Source organism: Podarcis pityusensis (genome assembly GCF_964106645.2).
Source record: "Podarcis pityusensis genome assembly, chromosome: 10".
NCBI classification, from domain to species: Eukaryota; Metazoa; Chordata; class Lepidosauria; order Squamata; family Lacertidae; genus Podarcis; species Podarcis pityusensis.
The window spans coordinates 70,358,150-70,382,289 of record NC_138035.1 but is presented as its reverse complement, the minus strand read 5'-3'; the positions used below and the strand labels follow the sequence as shown (position 1 = coordinate 70,382,289).

The following is a 24,140-nucleotide window of genomic DNA, read 5'->3' as shown; positions in this document are numbered from 1 at the left end:
TAACATCAACAGGTGTATATGTAAAAATGGATGGACTTAAAGCTGAAGTTCAAAATTATATTTTCTGAACTTGGGTTGAATCCAGACGTTCCCTTCTTCCAGCAGAGAAGCTCTTTCTATCAGAGGAAAGGAACATTTGGATCCAGCCCCTTGTGAGGAAATCTCTACCCTAGTGGAAAAAAATCTCCATTCATTTTTCCATGTTTTTGTTTGCATTCTAAGGACCAAAGGGGCAATCCTGTTGTGCCTACACATGTAAAACAGCATGAAGAGGTGCCACGTAGAAGCTAGTGTAGTCCTGGCCTCTCCTGCAGCATTACTGCTTTGCAGACCTGCCCCACTATGGCTGGGAGCTTCTCAAGTCCTTCCAGGTCTCTCCTAAAAGTATCTAGCAGCATCCCCTGTGGTACTGGCACACAGGCTGCTGGAATAAACAGGAGCATGCAGAGCCCTGGAGGAAAATAAGTTGCTCGATGCTCCCAGGTTAGGCATGGAAAGCCATTCTGTGGTGTGTGTGGCCTGGTTGTGATGCAACACACTGCATACTGCAAAGGTGACCCTGGGTTTTCTGTTCACAAATCAGTGCTTCATATATATAAGAGAAATTAACAAATCTTAGGTTGTGCCTGCAATGTCTAGTTACCTTTTGCGTTCAATATGCTTTTTCTCTCAAACTAGCTTTGGGATGCTTGCCTCTTTGTGCAATATTTACAAGCATTCCATATTTGTTTAATTTTACCTCCTCATTTGCATCGTCCCATAAGAGGAATCGGCGGAGGACAACCATAAGCTTTTTCATTGGACAACTTTGTGATATACCCAGCATGATCAGTCCTGGATGAGGTTACAATACCTGTGAAAGAGCAGTTGTATAGTTTGGGAGTGCTCCTTTATCTCAACCCGAGGTACTACTTCCGGGTTAGTGGAGTTTGTAACCTGAAGAGTTTGTAACCCGAGGTACCGCTGTGTGTGTGTGTGTGTGTGTGTGTGTGTGTACAGTGGTACCTCGGGTTACAGACGCTTCAGGTTACAGACTCCGCTAACCCGGAAGTAGTACCTCAGGCTAAGAACTTTACCTTAGGATGAGAACAGAAATCGTGTGGCAGCAGCAGGAGGCCCAATTAGTTAAAGTGGTGCTTCAGGTTAAGAACAGTTTCAGGTTAAGAACGGACCACCAGAACGAATTAAGTTCGTAACCCGAGGTACCACTCTGTGTGTGTGTGTTGGCAATGAGAAAGGGTGGAGTAGAAATTTCCTAAACCAAAAAGTAAAAACCTTTGAATCTCTGCTCTTCCAATTGACCTTTAGTCAACTAAACGGACGGCAAAGGGGAAATGCAGGGAAGGAAGGACATTGTCTCCTGGTTAATCTTGAAAAGAAGACTTATCCCTAATGAATGTCATGACTTCCAAAATGATGGTGGATACTTTACTTTGTTATCGGCATAAGCTCCAATAATGCTGATTTAGCTGTTGAGATTTTAGACAGAAACCCAAGCACTGAAGTGGACGTTCATTTGGGGGGGGGGAGAGCTGGATGCTGCAGCTGCTTTACAAAGCACAGTAAGACCGTCTAGACATTTCCCACTGGAACCCATTTTGCCTACATGCAAACATTAGTTTACTTCCTTGTACCTGCTATCTTGTATCGACTGCCGTTTTAGGTTAACTGTGCGGGTATATATATTTTTCCTTTTCTTTTCTAGCTGTACCCCATAAAATAGGCCGGATAATTGATGGAAGCCCCGCTGATCGCTGCGCAAAGCTCAAAGTCGGAGACCGGATCTTAGCTGTGAATGGCCAGTCTATTATTAACATGCCTCATGCAGATATTGTGAAGCTAATTAAAGATGCTGGTCTTAGTGTAACTCTTCGCATCATTCCTCAGGAGGGTAAGTAATTGACCCTTAAAACCCTGGAGGAAAATAGAAGTAGCAACCAATTAATCTGAACTGCACCCCTGGGAAAGTGAGGAAGTTTTTATATGTGCAGCCAGTGCGTGGCATTATATAAATGTTACTGCTGGATCCCCGCAGACCTTGCTAGAAGAGAATCTGAGCCCTTCAAAAACACTTCAAATGGCAAAAATATATGTGAACCACCAGGAGAGGCCTTGATGAAGCACTGCAGGGTCTGCTCCTTTGCCTCCTGGGAGAACTAACATTATACAGCAGTTGGAAATAATCACTAGCGTCCCCTGTTCCATTTTCACCCCACTTTACATAATTGCAACTCCACTGACGTCAGCTTTGCTTGGGTTTTTTTTCCTCCCAGTTGTGCAACTGAGAACAGATTTAAAACCACAGGAGCACTAACAGAAGGACTCTTCCGCATTAGGAACTTGTCCTTCCAATGGTTTTGTGCCTTGTGTACTCACAGAGTGGGTGTTAAATTGTGCCCAAAATATGAGGAGAGCATTCTGATCTAATGGCGGTAATTTTGCTCATATCTTATTACCTGGAAAGGCATAAATTCATCCTCCTTCCCCACTGAAAGCAACATAAGATATAGATTCCCTCCGCCCCCCGCCCCCCAGTTTATCAGTTTGTCTTATGTCACTGAATAAAAATGTTTTTAAAATATAATATTTTTCACCATTTGATTAACTTAAAGAGGCTGGATTCAAAAGTTTGTTGCACATTTATCACTGAAATCAACATGAAAAAATCATAATGTTCCATTAAAATAAATGAAAATCAAGTTCGACCAACTTCATCTGCATCAAACCCAATGATAGCAAGACCGGCACTACCATTAGGCAAGCTGAATGGCCCTCCTTGGTTAGAAGGTTAATGGGCCGCTAGCAAATGATTGGTCATTTTCATTTATTATATTTTTACCATTGTGAGGCATGCTCTGGATTTTTTTGCCTCTAGTACAACAATGCCTCTGGCTGTCCCCACTGATAAATCACAGTTCTCTTGTTGTTTTTCTTCTATAAGAAAACTTACCTTTCAAGAAGGCTGGGGGCACTTTGGGGGGGTGGGGCTTAGAACCCTCTGAAGGCAAATCAAGTGTCTTCCTTAACTGCATCATGCGAAGGGCCATTGCTCAGTGATACAGCACATGCTTTGAATGCAAAAGCTCCCAGGTTCAGTACCTGGCATTCTCCAGGTAAGGCTGGGACGTTTTCCTGCCCAAAGCCCTGGAGAGCTGCTATTAGTCAGTGTAGACTAAGCTAGATGGGACCAATGATCTGACTTGATATAAGGCAGCTTCCTGTGTCATTTGTGACCCAGTACTGCTCCCCTACCCAGTTCCTGAATTTTGGTACTGATAGCTAGCAGTGGGTGGCTGGACAGCAGCACTTACCTGATGCCCCAGTGCTGGCATTGCTGCAGGGCCCCAAGAGAGGGAAGGGCAAGGAGGTGATGAGGTTGGCATAGTGCAAACACATCGGCAGGAACACCGGATTGGCTCTAGCTGTGTGTTTGCACCACACTGACCTCTCTCTTGTTATGCCTCAGCAACCCCTGCTGCTGCTGCTGCTATGGGCTTATGCAGAGATAAATATGGTTGCAGACTATGCAAGACAGATTGGAGAAAAACAGATTTCTCTCTAACCACCTCTGCCCACAAAGCAATCAGCATTTGGCATGAGAATTGTGTTCTTAGAGGTACAGGGAAAGGAGATGAGTTCTGTTTCATTAAGTAGTCTGTGTAGCTTTACATCCCAGTAGCACAATACTAAAAGACTAGAGATGTTGAATACATAAGTTGTGTGATTCTGTAGCAGTCTGTGTTGCTGGATGGATAACTTCTTTGCTTCCTGGAGATATTTTCCCTATTGGAAGTGCTACAGTATGAAAAAGAACACTATATCACATACACATTTACAAATATTTGTTAATATCTTATCCACCTAAGAGGGGCTGACCTTGTTTGGCAATGGCAAATGTTTAGCTGAGTTCAAAGGCAGGTGGTCTAGCCTACATAGTTTGGCTTTCCTGCCTGTTTTATTTGTCTAAATGTGCACTGCCCAACAGATTCAAAATGGATAATAGCAATTGTACATTAATAGCTTCTAGATATTTAGGTGCTTAGAAGTTAAACAGAGCATGGAGAATAGAAGAAAGAAAACCTAAGAATACTACAAAGAATATTGTGGCGCCTTAGAAGACTGACAAAGATTTACTATGACATGGGTTTTTGTGAAGTTGGGCTAAGAAAAAGCAGGGTTTTTCTGAAGATGTCTCTATTAACCCTACTCTCCTCCACTCATTCAAATGCATTAGTTCTATTCCAGTCCAAATCCTTCATCCCCTTCTCGCTGAGTAAATTAGGCTGCAATCCTGTCCACACTTCCTCATGCACATGAACCCTGTGGGAAGTCTGTGATTGGTCTGTTAGTCATTCAAAACAGATCTTGAACATAAATTTGGGAAAGCTATATCTGTGGCCAAATGGTTTTGAATCCAAGCAAAATTTCTCTCTTCCAGTTCCCTTTCCTTTCACTGTCATCTTCCTCTCCTTCTTACATCATGCGTCACAGGTCCAGGGGTCCAGATTTGAAACCTTGCATGAACGAGCACGATATTATCTATGAAAATCTTCCATCTGATACTGTTGTGCTCACGTTTTAGACGTGTGGGCCTAAGCCGTCTAAAGGTTCAGCTGCAGAGCTGTAGTGAGCTGCTATGGGCTCTCATTTTCTCTCTTTTTCTCAAAATGGAACCTTTCCATATTTCTCTCTGCCCTTGGAAGGAACTCTGAGAAATGAAATGTGTATGTCAATTCCAACTGGGTTTTGAATAACACGCATGCCAGCCAGAGCAGGATGAGATTTCAAACACGATCAGATGAAGCTTTCTAAGTTCAGGTGTCTTAAAATCTAATTACAAGCCATGATAATAAAAGCAACAGAACATAAATTGCCTGAGATGGGGTATGACACAGCAATGATTGCCTCCCTTTGCCCTTTACTAAATGCCACGCGGTGACAGCTCTCTAATCACCAGTCTTCCGTTATGCAGAGCTGAGCAGCCCAGCTTCCGCACCCAGCTCAGAAAAACAGAGCCCCATGGCGCAGCAGCACAGCCCCATGGCTCAGCAAAGCCCCCTATCCCAGCAGAGCCCCGTAACACAGCCGGCGCCTCCACAGCCTCTCCAGTCCCAAGGACACGAAAACAGGTAAGGAAAGGGCAGGTGATCCAGCATTCTGCTTCCTCCAGGTATACAATGCAAGACTGTGATTCCCTAATGGTGTTGTTTGGGAGACCCTTTGGGGGAAGTGAAGGGGGCGGCTTATATGTAGTCAACATTTTGGCTCAGATCAGAATAGCCCTCCCACAGACAGAAGGGCTCTTTCTGTTTGCAGAAAGGACCGTGATCAGGAGAGGCTCCCACTCATGGAAGGAGAAGGGAGCAGTTCCCCCCAAGTCTTCTCTTCTGTTTCACTCCCCACATTGTTCCTGAGCATATTTTTAAGGAACAGAAGGAGCTACAGGGTGTAAGTCAGGGAAGTACCTCCCCAACTCTTTCTGTGAGAGGGACCATTCTTTGAGCAGAATTCCTCTCACGGGCTACCGGCATCCAGCCCTTTATGCTAATGAAACAGTGCATAATTTGGCGATTACGTATCTGTTGCTGTGAGTGGAACCTAGCGCAAATGGCACTTTGCCTATGTAGTAATTACCAAAGCTTTCATTTCATGACTTTTGACATGATTTTACCTTATTCATGTTAAGAATTCTTATGGTACTGCCTCAGAATATTACATCACTGGCTGCACTACCAGATTCCTGACAATATGACTTGCATTGTTGCCATAGAACACCTTATCATGTGAAAATGGTGCACAAAAGTTACTTTGATCAGAAGTTGTCATGAGGGTCAGATATGGTTCTGATGCTGTTCCATCTTTTTAATCTTAAAGCTGACTCCCTCTCATGAGCCACACAACCATACCAGTATTAGAAATCATTTTGTCAAGCAAAGTTACAGCTTTCTTGGTTTATAGCAGATCATTAATCTCCAAATCATTTCTCCATGTTAGTTACCAATCTACTTTTTTGTATCCTTCATGGACACAAGTAAGAAAGCTCTACCTTAAAAGAAAGTATCAGGTTAAAACTTCTATAGCCATTTTGTAATTTCCAGACAATTATATTTTGTCCTTGAATTAACTTTCGTCTTGTAAAATGTGACCTAATACATTATCATTATAGTCATTCACATCATTGATTTACCAATGTACCTCGTCCAAACCTTGACCCAACAGTAAATGACAGTTTCCAAGTTCCTACACAGTGTTATAAAAAGGACTAATTAGTTGTGGTTCAAGTACAATGCTCTGTATGTCATATTCATTTAACACTCCTACAAAATTAAGGCTGCAATCCTAAACACACTTAACTGTAGAAGCAAGTTCCTTTGAAATCAGTGGGGTTTACTTTTAAGTAATGTGCTGAAGACTGAGATGCTAATGATCCAAAATCTTTATAAGGTACTTTAAGAAAGCTACGTTAGGTGCATCCAGTGGGAGCTTTTGATTGTTAACTTCTTATACTTTTTGGAGAGCAGACCTCCTGATGCCTTAGCACAAACTGATTCTGAACATATTTTCCATTTCAAAAGATTGTAGGGCATGATCTGAAGGAACCCAGTGCACCAGCTTTGCTGAAGCCAAGTAGGCTTGGCTCAGGATGGGAGGCCACCTTGTGCTCCTTGTGTATGCTGCCTTGGGTTCCAGGAAAGAAGAACAGTAAGGCATAAATGTCAAATAGAAATAAAGAAATGTTGGTACTACAAAGGATGAGGTTAGAGAAACACAGGGTCAGAACTTCTGTAGGTGGGTGAAGCTAGTTGTTCACTTCTTTGGATCTTTGACATTGGGTAGAGAACAGCTCAGTTTCATGTGGCCTTTGGTCTAATGTCATCTGGGTGGCAAGAAGAGAGAAGGAGGGGGAAGGGGTAGCTGAAAGAGTGGAGAAAGGTGGGAGAAAGGGAGCGAAAGGCGTAGCAGAGAGGGGGAGAGGGAGAGAGGGATGGCAGACTGGGGGTGACCCTACGCCAGGCATAGGCAAACTCGACCCTCCAGCTGTTTTGGGACTACAATTCCCATCACCCCTAGCTAACAGGACCAGTGGCCAGGGATGATGGGAGTTGTAGTCCCAAAACATCTGGAGGGCCGAGTTTGCCTGTGCCTGCCCTACACACTTTTGACTCTGACCTTTGAAGATGCATGTGAATTTTTATGCAGAGTTATTTTTAAAATATGGAAAGGGAAACATTGCTATAAATGCCCACATTTATTTTATTTAATCTTCAGGGCAAAACTAGACAAACATTTACATTGCGCTTTCTGAAAATGGGTGTGCATGAGTCTTGTTCCTAAGGGAGTGGTGTCTAGTGACACACCAGCTTCAAAGAATGAAGGTACTGCCAGTCTGGACTGCACTAGAGCACATGTGTTTCCCCGTAACAACAGCCATTTGAGACAAAGCACCTACAGCTACCGTAGGACAATCAAGGAGGGAGAATAAGTATGTCCTCACCAGCAACAGCTAGAGAGGATGGCGCAGGCAGTGCAAAAAAAAAAAAAAAGCTGACTGCCCAGCTACCACCAGTCACATCTGTATGGGGGCAACTAGACACTCAGCAGTTGCCTGCTTTCATTACATTGAGCCACTCACAGTCTCCACTCACCATTTACCAGCCGTGGGCCTCATGCTTCTAACTATCCCCTTGATCTGGTATGATCCCTCCTGACACAGATCATTTTCTACCCAATTCAGTTCAACTCATTTTGCAACCTAGAAGTTTGCTTTTCTTGAAACGTATTTAACAGCTACCAAGTTTTCAGTTTAAAGAATGCCTCACTAAGGTTCCAGCGTAACAGTTCTTTATTGCTTAGTTATAGGTCAGAGGTAAAAGCACGGCAGGATGTGAAGCCCGACATCCGACAACCTCCCTTTACAGACTATAGGCAGCCTTCAACGGACTATAGGCAGCCTCCATTAGACTACCGACACCCTCCCGTTTTGGATTACCAGCAACCGCCACCTCTGGACTACCGACAGCCCCCGTTGATAGACTACAGGCAACATTCTCCTGACACCAGGCAATACCCTTTATCAGATTACAGGCAGCCCCAGGTATCTGTCTGTTTGTATCTATCGTTCTAATAACGTTTTTCCATTGAACCAAGCCCAAAGCCATTCACGATGAAGTTTGATACTTCTGTCTGTTGATATTTAATTGAAGTCTCAAACCTAGTGGTTTGCATGCAGGAAAGGAGAAGAGACACCATTCAGGGGTAGAACATGGGCTTGGCGTGTAGAAGTTTCCTAGGCTCAATCCCTGACTTGCCCACATAAACAAAGGAAATGGGAAAGGGCTCTGCCAGAGACTCTGGAAAGCTGCTGCCAGTTTGAGTAGACAATACTGGACTAGTTGGACCAATGGTCTAATGAGTTAGTATAAGGCAGATGCACAGGATCAATTAAATTTTGAATGCATTGATATGGGCAGTATCCAACTAACATGTTCCTCAGCACAAGGATTTCTACTCCTCCCCAAATCTGCTCTGGAGGATTGGGGCAGGGGGAATCCTAGAACAGATTTTGCTACTTTGGTAGAGTTGCCATATTTCAAGAAGTAAAAAATCTGGACGATCAGTGGCCCAGCAAAAGTTGTTGAGTTTTTGATCGCCAAAGAAGTTGTTGAGCTTATTTCGGGCAATTGCCACGAGGAGCCACTGGTCACTGAAGCTGCACTGAACTGCGCTCAGCTCCACAATCAGCTTCCTCTTCCTCCTCCTGTCACCGCCCCTGGCTGGGGGCTGCTTCTCCCCTCCTTCCCCTCCACAGCAGGAGGAGGAGCCGGCCACTAGAGCTGTGCTACACTCAGCTCCATGCTTGACCTACTCCACCCTCTGATTGTTCTGAACATTGGGGAGGGCACCCCCAAACTGGAGGGGCAGCAGAGCAGGGCCCCTAGGAGTTGGCACCTATGGTGTGGATAAGCCCCAAGTATTCCTCTGTGGGGAAGCATTCAGGCATGCAATCCTACCTCACCCCATAGCCTAGGGAAAGCTTTCCTGCTTGGTTTTGCTAATTTTATAAAGTGGGCCTGAAAGGAGGGGGAAGGAAATTTACAGAGGGAAAGAGAGATTATTAATGCATCATGTATAATTCAGATTGAGAGTGCCTTGGTGATTCAGAAGGGCAAGAAAACTTCTGTTTATGTATACGTTTTCTAAAAAAAATTAAGAGAAGTGTTTAATACCCTCAAAATCTCCTTCACAGCGTTATCTCCAATCCACAGTTGAAATACTTAGAGTTAAGCTGATTTGCATCCCAATCATATAACCATTTCCATGGAAGTATGTCCCATTTATTTCACTAGGATTACTTCCAGGTAAACATACTCCAGCCTCCTTGGTTTTCTTTCCACTGACCAATCTGCCTGGGACAGATCTTAAGGAGCCACCATAAAGCTATGGTTTGTGACACTGATTCGCCATAGGTATTGGCACACCCCATTCAAAGTGCTTATCTGCTGATATAATGGCTGCATTCAGACATCTCCCCCAAAGCAGCAAAAACATTAAAAAAACCATGTACCCAGATCAGATACTTACCAGATAACAACAGCCTGTGTGGAGAAATAAGTACAGTGGTACCTCGGGTTAAGTACTTAATTCGTTCCAGAGGTCCGTTCTTAACCTGAAACTGTTCTTAACCTGAAGCACCACTTTAGCTAATGGGGCCTCCTGCTGCCGCCGCGCCGCTGGAGCACAATTTCTGTTCTCATCCTGAAGCAAAGTTCTTAACCTGAAGCACTATTTCTGGGTTAGCGGAGTCTGTAACCTGAAGCATCTGTAACCTGAAGTGTATGTAACCTGAGGTACCACTGTACACTCCTTTCCTCTTCAATACACATCGAAGGCTGAAAACACAACCGCCAGATTTGCATGATTCTTCCCAGTAAAAAAAACAAAAAAAGAACGAATTAGGCCTTTTTGAGTATCAGCCTCCTTGTGGACTACATGTATCACACATAATTTTAGATGCCTTTCACCACACAATAACTGCTGCCATCTAGTAAGTGTTTGAACCAGGCTATAGCATCAAACATTAAAACAGATGTTGGGAACATTCGGCCTTTACAGATGTTGCCGAACTACAACTTCCACCATCCCAGGCCACTGGCCATGTTTGCTAGGGGTGATCGGAGTTAGAGTTCGGCAACATCTGGAGGGCCAAAGGTTCCCCATGCCTGCAGTAATTCAAGCTAAGTCACAAGTATTTTCATTTAATTTAGCTATGGGTTGAGAATTGTAGCCTCGATAAAGAAAATCGCTCTCCATTCATTAAAATGATTCATTTCCCCCCTGTTCTTTGACCATTCAGGACTTTGATTATTTTACTGTGGACATGGAGAAGGGAGCCAAAGGATTTGGATTCAGCATTCGAGGAGGAAGAGAGTACAAAATGGATCTCTATGTGTTGAGGTTGGCAGAAGATGGGCCAGCAATAAGAAACGGAAGAATGAGGGTAAGCTGGGTTGAAGAGGCGGGAGCTAGCAGAGGTACTTGAAAAGAATGGCACAATCCAACCCACAATCTTGCAGGGTTAGAGAGTTTGGATTTGGCAGATCTTGGGCTGTCCCAGTTTAGCAGTGGCTCAGCCAGTCTAACGTAAGACAGTGTGAGTCCCCAAAAGGGGAAATTCTGGGGAAGGGGCAAGGAGAGACTTCCAAACCCCTTTCAGGTTTGTCATGTGACCGGAAACCTGGTGAAACATACACTGGTGGTCTAAGTCATTGAATCATGGAACCATAGAATGGTAGAGTTGGAAGGGACCCCAAGGTCCGCAACCCCCTGCAATGCAGGAATCTCAGGTAGATAATGCATGACAGATGGCCATCCAAACATCTGCTTAAAAACCTCCAAGGAAGGAGAGTCCACAACCCTCCCAAGGGAGACTGTTCCACTGTCAAACTATTAGAAAGTTTTTCCTGCTGTTTAGTAACTTGAAGCCATTAAGTCATATTCACCCTGAATTGAGTTTTTACTAGGGGTGCACTATGGTGGCTTTCTATACTACTACTACTACTACTACTACTAATAATAATAATAATAATAATAATATTTTTAAACTATTTATACCCTGCCCATCTGGCTGGGTTTCCCCAGCCACTCTGGGCAGCTTCCAACAAAATATTAAAACACAATAGTCCATCAAACATTAAAAGCTTCCCTAAACAGGGCTGCCTTCAGGTGTCTTCTAAAAGTCTGGTAGTTGTTTTTCTCTCTGACATCCGGTAGGAGGGTGCTCCACAGGGCAGGTGCCACTACCAAGAAGGCCCTCTGCCTGGTTCCCTGTAATTTGGCTTCTCGCAGTGAGGGAACCGCCAGAAGGCCCTCAGCGCTGGACCTCAGTGTCCGGGTAGAACGATGGGGGTGGAGACGCTCCTTCAGGTATACTGGACCGAGGCCGTTTAGGGCTTTCAAGGTCATCACCAACACAAACGTACTGGTTGTTCTGCAACTATCATTGAACAAAGTCAAATGTACTTTGAAGAAAGCATGTGGAGGGTCAGGATGTCAGGCTGTGATTTTGTGTACACTTACTTGAAAATAACTCCCAGCCAGACTCAAAGCATATAGGACTTTGCTGCATGAATGCTGCCCTGCAACTTTTTCTCTTAAGCCTCTCCCTCTCCAGAGTCTTGAGGTGGGACTTGCCCATGCCTTCAAAGTATAGAGTCTTGAGGTGGGATTTATGCTATAGCTCCTCATCTGGGAGGGAGCCTCATTGACCTCAGTGAGCCTTCCTTCTGGTGAAACACGTTGTACAGTATAGGGTTGCATTGTCAGAAAGTTAAAAAGATGCCTGTGCCTGATTACTCATGCATAATAGTCCATGGAGCTCATCCAAATGTTCAGCGGCTGCTCTTTCTTCTTGATGCAGGAAATAGCTTCTCTTAATGTAAAGTTATTTTTAGCTCTGGAAACCATAATTTTGCAGTGATCTCTATGCAACAAAGGGTTTTCTCAAGAATTAATCTATGAGACAGCACTCAGGGACTTGAGAAGGGCAATATTTAAATATTAACTACCAGCCTATAGAGTATTTTGTTTACTTTTTTATTGCAAAAGAGAAAACTGTGTATTTGTTTTTGGGCTTTGTGTGAATGATCAGAAAGAGAGCTGAGAACTAAAAATAGATGCATTCATAACCATTCCAAAAGTGCTGTCTTTAAATAGGGAAGAAATAACACAAGATAAACAAGTCTCTTCCATCATGCATTGTGGATTTGATGATGCCTCTACTTCCTGATACCCCCGGATTTGTTTTGCAATTTCTTTCTGACAATATATAAGCATCTTATCGGGGGGAAACCTGACATATCTTGCACCTTTCATTCATGACATTCTGAATTGGGGGCAGGGAGGTAATCTTCCTAATTCTACACTCACTCATGCTAGCTATAGTCCTCCTCCATTCTGAAGCCAACTAATTAAAGATTGGTTGAGGGAGTTTCTTTAGATTACAGCAATGTCACTGAATATTATTTCCACGAGAAGGACAGAGGCATGAGTAACTCCGTCATCTTTGTATTATGTACAGGCACAAGGACACATGTTACAGAAAGCTACATAGATGTCGGTGCTTCATAAGAATGTCTCTGTCTCCTGCAGACTTGAGCATGGGCCAAAATTGCCCATACCTTCAGAGTATAGGTGGTGCTTGAGCTATTGAGGAACTAACTCCGGTGGTTTCCAAACACTTCACTGTAAATGAGTGCTTTGGGGAGTGTGTAGCCTTTTGCATCGCACAGTGAGAGTTTGTCATCATCAATAAAGCATTACCCAAAAGCATTCTACCCTAAGGTATCTGTGAGTCAGAGAAGGCTGCAGTTGGCTGGGATGCTGGCGCTCATTCAGCAAACTCATGCGAGAGAGAAAAGCAGGTGAATAAAAAGAAACGGCAATCCTGCGTTTAACAGGATGTGCAAGAGTCTCTTTGGTGAGGCTCACTGGATGGGTCAATAGACTCAGTACAAACAAACGAACTAAGAATGATGGGTACACAAGACTGATGGAACTGAACTCATCAGAGATTAGAGAAGAGGTGTTCATTTATTGAAGAAACACTGGGAACACCAAAGGGTAAAAAAACAATTGAAAGTGCAACCGGGAACAGAAAGCAAACAGAATGCATTTGTATTCAACAAGTGCAACAGATCAAAGCCTCCTGGGTGCTGAGAGCAAAATTACAGTACAACCTCATTTTCTAGTTGCCCCAGACATTCCACTAATAAGATATTTGAGTAAACAGAACTCTTTACTTAGGTTACATCGATATAGAGATATTCAAGTCAACATACAGCCAATTCAAATTACCTGAAGGTGTTTTCTTTTCTGTAATCAATGTTTCTGATATGACGGTGCTCTAGTGGTTAAGAGCGGTAGACTCGTAATCTGGTGAACTGAGTTCGCTTCCCCGCTCCTCCACATGCAGCTGCTGGGTGACATTGGGCCAGTCACACTTCTCTGAAGTCTCTCAGCCTCACTCACCTCACAGAGTGTTTGTTGTGGTGGAGGAAGAGAAAGGAGATCGTTAGCCACTTTGAGACTCCTTAAGGGGAGTGAATGGTGGAATATCAAGTCCAAACTCCTCCTCCTCCTCCTCCTCCTCCTCCTCCTCCTCCTCCTCCTCCTCCTTCTTCTTCTTCTTCTTCTTCTTCTTCTTCTTTTCAACATGTTTCTCTGCTACCAAGGAGTCTCACAGTCTTCCAATTCCTGAAATATGAGTGTCATGTTTGAAAGCTTATCAGCTGCTAACTACCCTAGCCCTATGTGTCCAGTTTGCATACATCATGGGCTCTGTTTTCAGAGTTTCTAGTGAATATGCAGAGGATGTGGAGGCCACCCCACCAGCAGACACAGTCTTACCCACCTTGCTCCATGTACCCATTGCACACACTCGGCCCATCAGCCTGGGAAGTCACTGGGTGACCTTGGGGCAAGTCACTTTCACCTCTCAATGTAACATGCCCTCTCAATGTAACAATGTAACATAACATTGTTGTGAAAATCTCCGAGGATAAGTATAGTGCCCTGATCATTTTGGAGACAGAGAAGTTTACAGAGGTTGTCTATAAATATATAATCATGAACTAGGAAGCCACTCGCAATTAAGATAGTTCCTGCCTGAAAATTGTGCATTGCCTGTGGTCTGAATCATACATTTAAGTTAATCTGCTTCTAATAAACCTCAAAACTCACGATCTATGTTTAACCATCCTTTATTTTCTGAAGCAGACTCTGAAGGCATTTGAAGGACTTTATCCTAATTCCCTGCTTCATATATCATTATCCAGTTTTAGCAAAACTGGCATTGGATTCTGACTGCTCTGATAATTCTTGAAACCAAATTGAGCACTAATGCCTTAGTTACACAGCACACAAAGGTGTGACAAGGCACCAGTTTGCTAGCTTTCCACAAACACTAGTCCCAAGCAGGCTTGTATTGACAAAGAGACATAAATTGGCCAGATTTATTGTATACACAACAAAGAAATGCAAAATGAGTTCCTCTAGGATGCTAAATCTGTTTCAGCTGTGCAGTTGATGCTATCATAAATCAGAAGCAAATAGGTGATCCATTATACAGTATCTTTACACAAACTGAGGACAATCCACAGAATCTATTTCAGGAAAAATAAAAGGGAAGGAACAAGATTGCTGTTATATATGGTTGACTTGATTCTCCAGAACAACTCAGGTTGTCTTGTTAGAAATGTCTTTAGAATCTCATGGGTCAGAGGAAATCTTTAACAGCAGCCACAAAAGAAAGGGCAGCTAATAATCTCAACTTTTAATATAACTTTTTTTTAAAAAAAAGACATTTCAAACAGAATTGTTTTTGAGACTGCATTATCTGCTGGAGTTATACACACTTTGGGCTCTGTGGAGAGGATTAGCATGACCACTGGTAAATAATACATTGTTGTTGTTTAGTCATTTAGTTGTGTTCGACTCTTCATGACCCCATGGACTAGAGCACACCAGGCACTCCTGTCTTCCACTGCCTCCCGCAGTTTGGTCAAAAATTATACATTAGTGTTCTGGAATAAGTTCTTTAAATTATAGCTCTCATCTAAGATGTTGTGCAACATTCATGCTTTAAGGCTTCTGCCATTAGAATATCACAGGCAGTAATCTAGAAGACATTGCTGCCTCACATTAGGGGAGAGCAGCGCACAGGCTCTCAAAAAATTAGTGCAACATGCTCCATACCATAAAAATAAGGGGGAATTGTAATGATATGCTATAGCTCTAAATATCCTACCTGGAGACTAGGCCTTTGCATCAATTTATAAAAACAGAACATGATTCCCAGTGAGACAAATTAGAAGCTCTTTGTGACAAAGAGCAAAGGCCTCTCCATCCCATGCACAGGAGCTGACTCGACTGGCGGCTGACTCTTCCTTCAACACTGGCAATGGGGTAGCATCGCCCACCAAAGGGCAGTTTAGGATATTTCTGGCAGGTCATGGGACACATAGCTCTAATCTCTCCAGCTAAGGGCAATGGCCAGTGGCCCAAGAGGAGCTTCCACAGCTCACCACTCTATCTGCCACCTGAGGTGACTGCCTCACTCTGCCTAATGGTAGGGCTGATGCTGCTCAGTAAGAAAAAAAAATGTCTGGGGGTTGGAAAAGACTTGGGGAAGGGAAGGTCGTGTGCAGATCTTGTCTGGGATCAGGAATTTAGGTGGTGTTGCCCTTGAAGACAATTCAGAAACTTCAGCTTTGCCGAATACAGCGGCCAGAATCCTGATTTGGATTCCGTTTAGAACTCAGTTTGTTTCTGGATTGAATTTAAGGTGCTCACACTAGCGCGTGGCCCCAGATATCTGAAATACCTCTTCCCAGTGTGGTGTAGTGGTTAAGAGCGGTAGTCTCATAATCTGGGGAACCGGGTTTGAGTCTCCGCTCCTCCACATGCAGCTGCTGGGTGACCTTGGGCCAGTCACACTTCTTTGAAGTCTCTCAGCCCCACTCACCTCACAGAGTGTTTGTTGTGGGGGAGGAAGGGGAAAGGAGAATGTTAGCCGCTTTGAGACTCCTTAAAGGGAGTGAAAGGCGGGATATCAAATCCAAACTCTTCTTCTTCTTCTTCTTCCTTGAGTCAGGGACTGGCTGGCTGAAAAGGAGTGGTGGGAAGCACCAGCCAGGAAGCCCCCTAGGGAAGCCTCAGAAGAGGAAGGCTTGGAACCAGGGGAGTGGGGCACTGAGGACAGGTCAGGGGGAGGGAGGGGAGGGGAGGGGAGGAATGGCTGGAGGCTTGAAGATGCGAGTAGATGTGAGTGAGCAAGAAGAGCCAGGTGCAGAAAGCAAGGCAGACTTTGCTGATGAAACAGGAAGAGAGGACAGCATCTGCAGAAGTAGCCCAGGAGCTTGCTGTTCCTACTGAACTGAGCAGAGAGGGCTTTGCATGTAGCAGAACAAAGGGCACAGAGTTTAAGTTTAGTTTAAGTTTTTGGATGTAGTTTAAGGCTGCTAGGGAAACTTTGAGCTGAGGCATAGGTGGGGTCTTAGGAGGACATAGAGGAACTGGCAACTGCTCAGTGGAAGCAAGTTTGGTTGGTAGGCAGTGCCGAGCTGTTAGCCATGTTCCTAAATGAAGTATTACTGAACTTGTGTTGGTTAGGGATGCGATATTTCAAGAAGTGAAAATCTGGACACAAAAGTTGTTAGCTATTTTTTGGGATATTCGCAAAAAATTCAACACTTTCAATATCTCAGGAGGATACTGGTTAAATTTGGACAGCTGTATAAAAAAAGAACATCTAAAAATTAACTACGATAAAACCAAGGACACTGTATTTGGCAAGAGGACTACCAAATCCATGTGGACTCTAGACAGTCACACCCTTGAGCAAGTACCCAGATTTAAATATCTGGGATTACTTATCGATGGGAAGTCAGCATGGAAACCCCATCTGGAAGCAATTACGCTAATATCTGGCCGTTTTCCTGGGCTGCTATATAGGTTCTTCCATTCAAAGGGTGGGCAGTTAATCAACCCAGTTATTAACCCATTGGCCTGATCCAGCAGGGCTTGTCCAACATTTTTATGGCTTGCTTGAGGCCACCTAGTAAGTGAATGGCTAGAGCAAAAATTGAGCTGAGCTACACCAGCCACTGACAGCAGCAGCCTGTGCATTGGATCTGCTGTTACGAGGACTGCTTTAATGAGTTAACTTTCACCGAGAGAGGGGCTTTCAGCTCAGGAGAGAGGGAGCCCCATGCTGTGGGGGAACTTGCACAATTCAGGGCCCTTCCCAGGCTGCTTCTTTCTATCAGAAGGAAGGATGAAAAAAGTAATAAGATATTGAATATTTAATTTGGAAGCTACAATGCACGTATAAATAGGAGATGTCACTTTCCATAGGGTAATTAGTCTCTTTCAAGAGGTTTAATTATAAAATGCATTAAGGAGATGGCAGACAGCAGTGCCCTTTGTGCACAATCATCGGGGGCTGTTTTTACCATTAAATTTCCCCACTTAACGCAGGTTGAAAGCCCGCACATGCAATTACCTTCATTTCTGGTGCAGCAGGGAAGCAGCACACCTGTAATGAGTTTTTTTTGTTGGCAGAGGCCTGCTCATTCAAGAATGGCACAGCAGGCAACTTGCTTTAAGTTAGGCAACTGTAATTGCTTTGACACGTCATAAACCAACCATGCACGTCGACTGAAAATATTTACTAACCTGCTAAGCACATCTAGTAACCTGCGTTCATCAAAAGGCCCAATTAATGCCTGTCTTCCCCACTGACCCCACCACAAGTCAGCTCTTTCCTCAGTATTCCTTCGATTCCAATTCCTAGATCTTTATTCTGTTGCCGATTTTCCAGCCTCTCACAGGGAAGTTGGAAGCTGAGTCAGAGCCATGGTTCCTCTGGCTCATTATTGTCTGCCTGGCTGACATAGGCTCCCCAAGGTTCATTCTCTTGGAGTTCCTGAGGAGTGAACCTTCCCTCCTCCAGGAATACTTCACACAATACGTTTCCTCATTGTAAAATGATTCATGCACATACACAGAGCAAAACGTGTGGTGGGAAGAAAGTGAAGTGTTTCTCCCTCTCCCATAATACTAGAACCGGGTTATCCATTAATGAAGCTGCGGTTTCGAAGATTCAGGACAGACAGGATGGAGTTCTTCACACGGCGCATAGATGACAATGGAATTTGCTCCCACACAAGATGAAGCAATGGCCGCCAACTTGAATGGCTTTGAGAGAAGATTAGGCAAAGTCATGGAGGATTGGGTTTTGCATGGCTACCAGCCATGATGTCTAGGTCCTACGACCACAGTTGGAGACAGTGTGCCTCTGAGCACCAGATGCTGGGAATCACAAGTGGAGAGGGTGCTGTTGCACTCAGGTCCATCTTCTGGGCTTCCCAGAGGCATCTCGTTGGCCACTGTGAGAACAGTATGCTGGACTGGGTGGACTTTTGGCCTGATCCAGCAGCCTGGTTCTTCTAAAGGCAGCCTCTACAAACTGTGCAGCTGTACAAAGTCATTGCAGGATCTTTCCGGGCCCCTCTAAAATTTATTTATTAGATTTGTATACTGCTCTTCATCTGAAGATCAAAGAGCGGTTCACAACATAAAAATACAAAGTGAAAACACAAAATACATAAAAAAGCAAAACAAGCCAATAACCCCACTCCCACATACATACCCAAAAGGCCACGGAATGTTAATCAGCCAAAGGCCTGCTTGAATGAAAAATGTATTTGCCTGGCACCTAAATACATGAATTGAAGGAGCCATGTGAGCCTCCCTGAGGAGAGCATTCCACAAACCAGGAGCCACTGCAGAAATGGCCTGTTCTCATTTTGCCACCCTTTAGACCTCTCATAGAAGAGATGCCTCAGAGGATGATCACAGGATCTGAGTCAGTTCCAATGGGCAGAGGCATTCTTTGAGGTACGGCAGTCCTAAGTTGTCAGTGCAGTTGGGCCAGGATCGGTGTAATATGCTCAAATCCCAATGAGCAACCTGGCCACCGAATTCTGCACCAGACCAACTAGTCTTCCTCACCCCCTGCCACCAAAAGAAATGCTTCCCCTTGCATCTCATGTAGTACTGTAGTGCCAAACCATAATCCTAAGGACAAAGCAACCAGAAAGGCAGTTCTCCTGGATCAATATAAATACACTTATCTGGGGGAACCTGACGTGTCAAAGAAAATAATAGAACTATTTATTGGGAGAAATATAGTAGGAAGTTTATTAATGATTTACCTGCTAAGTAGAGGGTTAAAAGAAAAAAGTACATACAAATGTTGCATACATCCGAGTCTCTTTATTTTAATGGTTTTTAAAAGCTTTACAATTTTATTTGTAATTAACCTATCAATAAAAATGTCACTTAGATGCTCCCTAGGAATATTATCTCCTCATTATTGTCACAAAACAGGCCGCTCAATTTCATAGCTCAGTTGTTCTAGAGCCTGGCTGGAGAATCTGAATTAATCTAAACTGAAATGACTTTTTCTTGAAAGCAACACACTCTCCTGCTTTCATAAATATAAAAGAAAAGAGTAATTAAGATGCATCTTACAATGGATCATAAATGCAAACGAAGTTTTTGTGTGGAGGTGTGACACGAACACTGTGTTCTGATGAAAGCCTGCATTTTATTTTGGGGGTGTGCCGATATCAAGCAGCTAGGTACATTAGTGACTTGGCATGGCATCTCCCTCTGTGCCTTCCTCTTCTCTTGCAACTCCACCCTAAATATCACCCCAGATCCTTGGCTCCCAGCCCCCTTGCCACCCAAGCCTTCCCTTTTCTGAATATTCCTCCCTGAAACAACACACATTTCCCCCACTTCCCAATAAATATTCCATGCATATGCAATGTAAAAGATACAGCCAAACATTAGGCAGGTTTGTACAATAATTTAGAGGTTAATATAGCAGTTTAATGTCCTCTACTCTCCATCTTAACGGATTGTCCCAGAGTGAGCCATAGATAGCTAGTGCTGAGGGAACAACATTGTCCTTTCCAGTGTGCAGAATAAACATGTACTGTACCATAATGTGTCAAAATCATCTTTGCTCTTTGTGTTCCTTAGCACTCTTAAGATGCTGGGTTAGTTTCTCTGTAAGATTCTTCCACAATCTATTCAACCATGCCTCTATAGACTCAAGGTAGTAGCTGTTTTCCATTAGTATTAATATTCCTCTAGCTGCAGACATTAAAAAGTTTAGAAACATCAATGCTAACATACAGGTCCAGCTCCAATCAGATGGGGCAGGGTAAGGTAGCTTCATTTGGGGGGCAGGGTGGAGAGAGAGAGAGAGTATAAATCATTCATATTCAAACATGACTTAGATTTCCACCCAAGTCTGAGTTGATTTTCAGATGCCTCTCATAGTGAGAATTGTCTCCATGCTCTCAGGGGGAGCTCTCCCCATGCTGAGCTATTGCAGAACAGGTGTGTTGCTCTGGTATTGATAAATGTGCTTATTTAATCTGCTCAGCCATGTGTCCTGCTCTCCAGCAGCTCTACTTGTTTAGAAAATCCCATCTAGGTTTTATGACATTCTGTGCTGCAGTGATCAAATGTCCCCACAAAATGAGCTGCGGTTTTCTTTAGCTGGAAAGCATTGATAGTCGACTGTTGTTCTGTTGATACTGTGCTTCTTTGACGGAGCCCACATGCTCTTGTTCATGTGGGTGATAACCTCTGGCCCATCAAGACACAGGAAAACAGACAGCTGTGGGGTTTAGGGAGCCCTGGTGTCGCATTGGCCGTTCTTATCAGTGTAGCTTGTTTGACAAATCAAGATACTCGTTCATGGGGACTACTTTCTAACATGTTTCTCAAAAGAAACACAGGCAGAGCAGTTATAAATAAAGAGTGCACATATGGCATTAAAAGAAGCAGCTTGTGACCTAGGTATGAATTATGCTGAAGTTAAAAAAAGAAGGCCAGCTTATTGATTTGCTATCTTATATATTTCAATTCCGCTTTCAGGGTGCCTGCAAGGCAGCTCATAGGCTAACAGCAATCCAAAACAGTAGGAACAGCAATAAAATAGCACGAAACATAAAAAGATATTAACAGTAATAACACCAGCAAATAAAAATCTGCCAAACCAGGGAGTTAATTTAACTTGGGTTCAAATTTGCACTTTTGCCATCCGGTGGGTCAGGGAGCAAATACCTGACTCAAGATTATAACTGAAATTCAGTGTACTGATATAGACTGCTTCTTTCAAAGAATAATATCTTCATATAAAAAATAAGATGAGCTTTAAAGACACAGCAATGTAAAGGAAAATGCCGTACATTCTTCAGAAAATAATGATGGATTAAGAATGGCATAAGAATAGTGTTGTAATTACAGCGACAAAGCAATCAATAGGGTTGCTATTTCCTACCCTAACTGAAGATTGGGCCTCGTCCTCACTTTTGCCAGGCAGCACACTTTTCAAAAAGAATGTCTTAAGTGCCCTATCATTTGCTAGGATTTGATTTTCTTTTAGAGCTGGGGCACAATCGATCCCATGTTAAGCACTTTTCATTCTCATTTATTTCAGTAGGAGAAAGTTAAGCACATGTTTAATTCCATCACGAAAACAAATGGGATTTAAATAATGGGCTGACTTTGCTACGTTGTGCCGTTGTTGTTGCTTATTTTACTTTTACTCCATATCTTCTCCTGGGAAATGTGAAAGCCTAAAATTACATGGAGAGCCTTCAGTTTCAGACCACTTTGGCCCACTGGGGCCAAAGAGCAGCTCTGAACAGGCCCATCCTGTTCCCAGGACTGTGGACCTTCAGAATTCCCCAGCTGCTCAGGATATGCAGCAAAATGGTTCTTGTTAAACTCTATCATTACCCATTACTACAGTTCTGTTTCTTAGGTCCTGAGCCATCTGTACAAGTTACGGTCTGAACTAAATGTGGCTTTTGGGTCAGGGAGGAGAGAGACCCTAGGATATGACTGAGGTTAATGTTACCTTCATCTTTAATTCAAGGCAGGAGGAAAAAATATGTTAAGGTATCTAGTACATCCAAATGCATTAAACGAATGATATGTGAATGACACTGTATGTTTATGTGTTTTCAAAATTAAATGCTTTGTTTCCTTTCGTCTAACTTGGCACCCTTTTTTTTTATCTGGCAGGTGGGTGATCAAATAATTGAAATTAATGGGGAAAGCACAAGGGACATGACACACGCCAGAGCAATAGAACTAATCAAATCTGGTGGCAGGAGAGTGCGGTTGCTACTGAAACGTGGAACCGGGCAGGTCCCAGAATATGGTGGGTTTTCATTTTTATTAGTATCAATCTGTGGTTCTTTTGTCTTGAAAATTGCATCTGTTCAGTGCTATGTGTCAATTGCAAATGTGTCAAATCAGTACCGCATCCCTCTGGAAGTACATGCCATAATGCGTAGTTAAATCGCTGTATGCCTTTTGTAGATACCTACCAGCAGCAGAGGTAGAATTGCATTATTCCCAGCTACACATGGCCCAAAAGACCCATTAGATGCAATGCTTGACAGGGGAAGAGATGCTATAAACTCATAAGGAGAGTATCATCAATGATTTTCAGGTAGCTCTCTTCATATACACGCTGCCTAAACTTGTTGGGGAGAAGTAGATAATTCAATTGCTAATCGAAATAACAAACATTTGTGAATACTATCATCAAAAGAGATTTCCAGAGTGTGCATTTTCTTTTTCTATTGATGTCTATTTTGAATTAGTTGCCAATTTTGCTGCTTTTTGATCAGTTTCATTTGTGTGCAGTGGTGGGAGGTTAAAAATGCTTTCATAGTAGTGGTTTTAATGAGCTTTTAACTGTTTGTTTACAATTTTGTGGGGAAATTGCAAGCTGTTTGGGGAACCTAATAGACTAGAAAACAGGAACACAACACAAGTTATAAAAAAGTATAAACATGCATAATATATCGTTAAGATTGCCCAGCCTTGTTTGTTTCTGTATCCATGCAAAAATGCAAAAGAGCTGCACTAGCCAGAGGAACTAGGCAGGGGTCAAGAGCTTCACAGTTCATGGGAGGCTTTGCTAAGCATTCTAGATGTCACTAGTCCTCATTTCCAAGTCCCAGGTTTGAAAGGTGGAGTCAGGGTACCTGGAGGGTTGGACTGTAAGGACTGTGTCCCTGGGATATTGCCCTGTGGGCCATGGAATAGATCAGTTCTACCCCTCCAGCTTTAAAGATACAGTTCCAGTGGCGGAGTCTTCCTCCCCAATTCTGCCAGCTCCTCCAAAGCCTTGGTCCAGTCAAAGCTCCGACATGGGAAGAGCCCAAAAGGGCATTCTGGGAAGCAGCTTAGATCCAAATGAATCCCCAGTTGGGGAGATATTTAGTTATGCTTCTAAACAACTCCATTTTCACTACCCCCCAGTTAACAAGAGCCTGGCAGCACTTTCCGTAAAGGAAGTAGAATTGCATGTGTATTTCCTTAAGATTTTGCTGTAAAACTCACTGGAGATTATAGGCCGAGAGGGACTAATTATATAAACATAGTACAAAGAATGTAATCTCCATGTTGTCTCTGGGAATGCAGTATTTGGGTAGAAAGAAATAAAAGACTCTGTTACTAATCCAGAGGAGTTGGGAACAGGAAATCCCAAATGTAGCCTGATCATGCCCAGTCATTCATGGATTTGATCAGGATATCTCTACGGGAGGAAAAGCTTTGATTAATGCTCTGGCAATGGAGTTGCCTTCACAGAAGGATGCACCAGCTAATAGCTTAAGGAAAATGGATGTTGCATATCTACCTCATATCTCAAAACCTGTTTATTGAGGATAATAATAGCTAGAGGAACCGAAATCTTCACAAGGGAGAATGAACACTCTTCTCTGAGTTGGGGGCGGGGAATCAACATTATAACAAATGGCTTCAAAGCAAATAACTAGGGGAATGGCAAGACATCTTTAAAATACATGAAGCTGCAGGCTTGCTATATATGTGTGTATACCCAATTCATGTAATTCATTCAGTCAATTGAGTGTGCATCTATATAGATGCCTGCAGATTCTGCCCACATCACAGTTGGTAGGCATTGCCACATACCTGGTGGCAAGTTCACACAAGATTCCAGTATAACTCCACACATG

The 24,140-nt window shown here is 43.3% G+C and overlaps 1 protein-coding gene across 18 annotated transcripts in view; it reads left to right on the top strand.

Annotated features, from left to right (window-relative positions):
* MAGI2 (membrane associated guanylate kinase, WW and PDZ domain containing 2) overlaps positions 1–24,140 on the top strand; it is a 601,975-nt gene that overhangs the window by 552,648 nt on the left and 25,187 nt on the right. For 17 of the 18 annotated variants that reach the window (XM_081023429.1, XM_081023428.1, XM_081023436.1 and 14 more), the window contains 5 exons: positions 1,706–1,891; positions 4,973–5,129; positions 7,855–8,095; positions 10,355–10,498; positions 22,171–22,309. In XM_081023429.1, coding sequence (XP_080879555.1) covers positions 1,706–1,891; positions 4,973–5,129; positions 7,855–8,095; positions 10,355–10,498; positions 22,171–22,309 — 867 coding nt within the window. The remainder of the gene's footprint in view (positions 1–1,705; positions 1,892–4,972; positions 5,130–7,854; positions 8,096–10,354; positions 10,499–22,170; positions 22,310–24,140) is intronic. The other variant, XM_081023438.1, reaches the window with a different exon arrangement.